The sequence below is a fragment of the Protomyctophum bolini genome, assembly GCF_963924005.1.
Source record: "Protomyctophum bolini genome assembly, chromosome: 9".
In the NCBI taxonomy this organism is placed as follows: Eukaryota; Metazoa; Chordata; class Actinopteri; order Myctophiformes; family Myctophidae; genus Protomyctophum; species Protomyctophum bolini.
The window spans coordinates 36,635,385-36,639,640 of record NC_137870.1 but is presented as its reverse complement, the minus strand read 5'-3'; the positions used below and the strand labels follow the sequence as shown (position 1 = coordinate 36,639,640).

Here is a 4,256-nt window from a genome sequence, read left to right as displayed (position 1 = left end):
CAAGGCAAAGTGTCACTCACAAAGCAGCAATAAAAAGCATTGGTGGTAGTAGCTAGCTCCTGCTGTATACCGAGTGCAACTCTCGGAAAATATTACATAGACACGCTCACGTGTTCTGAGCTTGTTGATCGGTTATTTTCACCGTCAACTCTGTCATATTATGCTGAAGTAATATATAATTTATACAAACCAGCAACGATTGAGTAAAGTTTCAGAGTTGAATTGTTAGAGATAAACCTTCCTGAACTGTACTGAACGGACAGGAGCAGAGGCGGCTTCTACTTCAGGAGATGTGCAGCAGTGATAACTTCACGTTCCCTGAGAAGAAACACTCCTTCGATGACATCCCTGACAAGGAACTGGACCATCTTATAGTGAATGACGAACACGGCATCATCTACTGCGCTGTTCCCAAGGTACATGTAGGCCTACTGTAGCCCTTATGATGGGGGAATTTGGTCATTAATTAAAGGAGAATTCCATGCTAGAAGGCTTTTTTTTAACCTTTATTTGTAGTTGTTACGTCCCCACCAAAGAGGTCCAGGTGTTATTTTGTGCAAAAGCGCATTATTGGCTATTTCCCCTACCATAAGCCCTCAATGAATTGAATTGAATCTCTGCTCTCTCCTGAGCAGAGACTTGACAAATATGTTCATCTAAAATCTGCATGCATGCAGGCACTAACTTCACAAATGATATAATGCAGAGACAAAATGTTTTTATAATCGTCATGGGGGCCCGCCCAACCGATCGTTTTTTCTTTTTCGTTTCAAACTAAACCCGTTTATGGTTCTTAACACTTTTTAAACGTGTCACAGTGTTTAGATTATAAACAGAATTGCAGGCTAGACCTGTCCGCCTCGGCAGGTTCTGTAGAACTGTCGCTGTGATGGCGGAAGGTTTCAACGGCAGGCTGGCATCGCTGTTGCCAGCCAGGGTGTTCTTGCTGGTGGTGGTTTCATATTGTGAACAAGTAGCCTAAGCAGAGTACTACAGTACTGTATGCATGCATACCCATACCTGGCAGGTGAAAACAAGCACCCAGATTAGCATTTCAATGCCTGTTCTGCATGTGTACAAGGGACAGGCAACGTGGTCCACCCCCCACCACCCCCCGTCCCGGACAGTGATGAAAAAAGAGGTGTGAAGGTGCCAGACTTGGATGGTTAGAGCGGCGCGATTACATACAAAGTCAATGCAAGACGAGAATTGCATGAACGGGCGCAACCTGGTGCGGTACAAACGGGACAAACCGAGGCGAATATAAGGTCCAATTGGGGCCAAGATCCCTGGTCCAATTCCTCATGGGGGCCCTGGCCCCCACAGACTCTACGTCACTGAATTATAATGTATCACGGATTCAGGTTCTGGCAACTTTTTCAACTTTAGGTTGGGTCCACTAGCTGGAAGCGGGTCATGATATTTCTGAGTGGGAGTCGACAGCAGGACGGTTCCCCCTACAAGGACCCACTGGCTGTCCCCTGGGATCTGATCCACAACTGGAGCACACATTTCACCTTTGACAAGTTCAGAGACCGCTATGGCAACTCCTCACGCCAGCTCATGAAGGTAAGTCTATGACAAAAACCTTTCAGAAAGCTTGACCAGTTCCACAAACGGGTAGCTGGTCTAATAAATAAATAAATAATTATCAATATGTTGACATTTATTTAATCACTTATTTGAAGGAAGAATATCCGTCTGGAGCTTAATTTCATAACAAAAAATAGCAGCACAGTTGTCACTGAGCTATCAGTCCTTGTTTAAAAACATAATATGTAAACTGTGTAGCATTTCATGTGTGCTGCATTTTCACAAATCCTATCACCCTCTCAATTCCATTTTCTGTGATGCTTTATTTCTCAAAGATGAAGCTAAAAAAGTACACAAAGTTCCTGTTTGTGCGGGATCCCTTTGTGCGCCTCATCTCCGCCTACCGCTCCAAGTTTGAGACACTGCGCAAAAACAACCAAGAATACTACAACATTCTGCAGCGCTACGTCGCCATGGGGCTTCGCCCATCCTTTGCCCACTTCATCCGGTATATCCTGGACTCCCAGACGGAGAAGGACAAGCCGTTCGATGTGCACTGGCTGCAGATGTACCGGCTTTGCCACCCCTGCCAGATCCAGTATGACTTTGTGGGCCACATGGAGTCGCTCGAGGAGGACGCTGAGCAGCTTCTGCGTCAGCTGAGAATAGACGATGTGGTGGACTTCCCCGTGTCGAAGAACTCACAACTCAACAACCTCACAACCAGCAACTTGTTGGCTGACTGGTTCAGCACTGTGCCCCTAGACGCCCGGAGGGAACTCTACAAGCTGTATGAGGCTGATTTCAAGCTCTTTGGTTATACGACAGACCTAGCCTGAGCTAACCAAAAGTTAATACACCATTGCACATAAAAACGACTCCATTGTGTCTAATGAAATACTGTCACCTCATTGACGCATGAAAAACTGGAAAAATACAAAAATGGTGGCACTCCATCTTTAAGTATGCCTGGTTTGCCTGGTGGGTGGTGATGGGTGGTAGGCTTACTTATCTGCGAAAAGAAAAGCCTGGTCACAACCTAAGGCAGAGAAGCTATCGGCGGATGTATCCTCCGGATTCCGGAGGATACATCCGCCGATAGCTTCGGCCTGTTCCGGAACAGCCGTCAAATGTATTTCCCCCGGATACGATATTTTCCCGACCAATTGTCATGGTCTACAGACCATGTCTCCCTGTCAGCCACTCCCACATTCCATTCCTTCTCTCAGTCCTTGTCTCACACCTGCTCATCAGCCCAACAGTGCCATGCCCCTTTCACACCTGAGAACATTTCCCCAATCAACCCACCTCCTATAAAGACTGGACTCATTGCACACACAAACTGTGGGAACATACTAGGCATGTGGAAAATAATCGATACGTATCGATACATCGATTATGACGTGCGCGATGCGAGTGAATCGGTTCATTCACTGTGTGTCGGTAGAATTGACGGGTGAAATCTCGATGGATCGTTCGCGGAGTGCTTGTATCGGTAAAATCCGTGGTTGCACTGTTTTTTCATGGTAAATTTCACCCTATCCTGTGTTTCCGAGGCGCATTCAACGTACCATCAGAAAGGAAGAAAAAAAAAGGTCTCTCGCGAGTCGCAGCGCAGACACAGGGGCAGGGCGCGTTCGGAAATAGCGCACTGAGCCCACTGTGCAATGCAAACTAATAGGAGAGTGTGCTCCGGTGTGGTATTTCCGAACGCGCCCACAGTCAGTGAACAGAAGCTACCGTACGACGGTGCAGAGGGTGCTTCCCGCAGAGGAGACACGTTGAGAACAGACAGACTCAGACTATAATAGCACCCGCGACTAACAGAAGTGAGCCCCACGCATTAAACAAGAAGCACCACCTTTACTCTTTAGCTTTATAAAATAGCTGTCCGAGTAGCTTTGTCCGTCGATCAGTTGACTTTTCACTGTAGCGCTGCGTGCTGGACTGCTGGTAATGAGCCACACTCCACAGCTGTGCTTGCTGATTATCCGACGCAAATCTGCGTCGCGATCATTATCAATTTGTAATTAAAGAAAGCTTCTGCAGTCTGCACACACGTGTACAACAACAACAACGCCACAGCAACTTTCCACTGTCCAGCTTTCCCCTGCTGTTCTCTGGGATAGAAGCCTTATTTATATTCTGCAGCAAGACGGTGTCGCACGCCTAAAATTGCAGATCCACAAGCTCACAGCGGGGCGTGGATGAGACGCGTTGTGAGCTTGTACATCTGCTATGTATTTATAACGTTAATAATACATGCAGGCCAGGGTCTTCAATGTTTTTCAGGTCAAGCCAAGGACCACTTAGCTGAGAGTGAGAGATCAAGTAGGGACCCCCATATAGGCAATTATATTATAAAACTGTTGCAGATTAAACTAGACATAGACTTGTTTGACAGCACTACAAGTGTGACCTGTAATTTTTGTTTTGTTTATTTGTTTCTTTTCTATTTATATGTTGGTAACATTAATTGATGAACGATAGGCTATTACATTTTAATCTCTTGAAACCTCTATACTCAAAACCTCAAATTGACCTTTGAGATATAATAATTATACTATAGCCTATGATTATTAGTAATCTAACAATTCCACAATAACCAGCAGAGAGCAGACCCTTTGTTTACTTACAGAATTCTATAAGTTGGGTTGTTTGAGATGCAGAGCTATAATACTAACCTACAGTAAAACAATAAATTGCTTTGAATTTAAATGTAA

General features: G+C 45.3%; 1 protein-coding gene across 1 annotated transcript; it reads left to right on the top strand.

The window, feature by feature from the left end:
• Positions 1-290: 290 nt before the first annotated feature.
• Positions 291-2,475, top strand: LOC308321845 (carbohydrate sulfotransferase 12-like; the record flags this gene model as incomplete). Its single annotated transcript, XM_080772936.1, has 3 exons — positions 291-416; positions 1,390-1,569; positions 1,869-2,475. 3 exons carry the CDS (start codon positions 291-293, stop codon positions 2,370-2,372), a joined length of 810 nt encoding a protein of 269 aa, XP_080629062.1. The 3' UTR covers positions 2,373-2,475.
• Between the last annotated feature and the right edge of the window lie 1,781 nt (positions 2,476-4,256).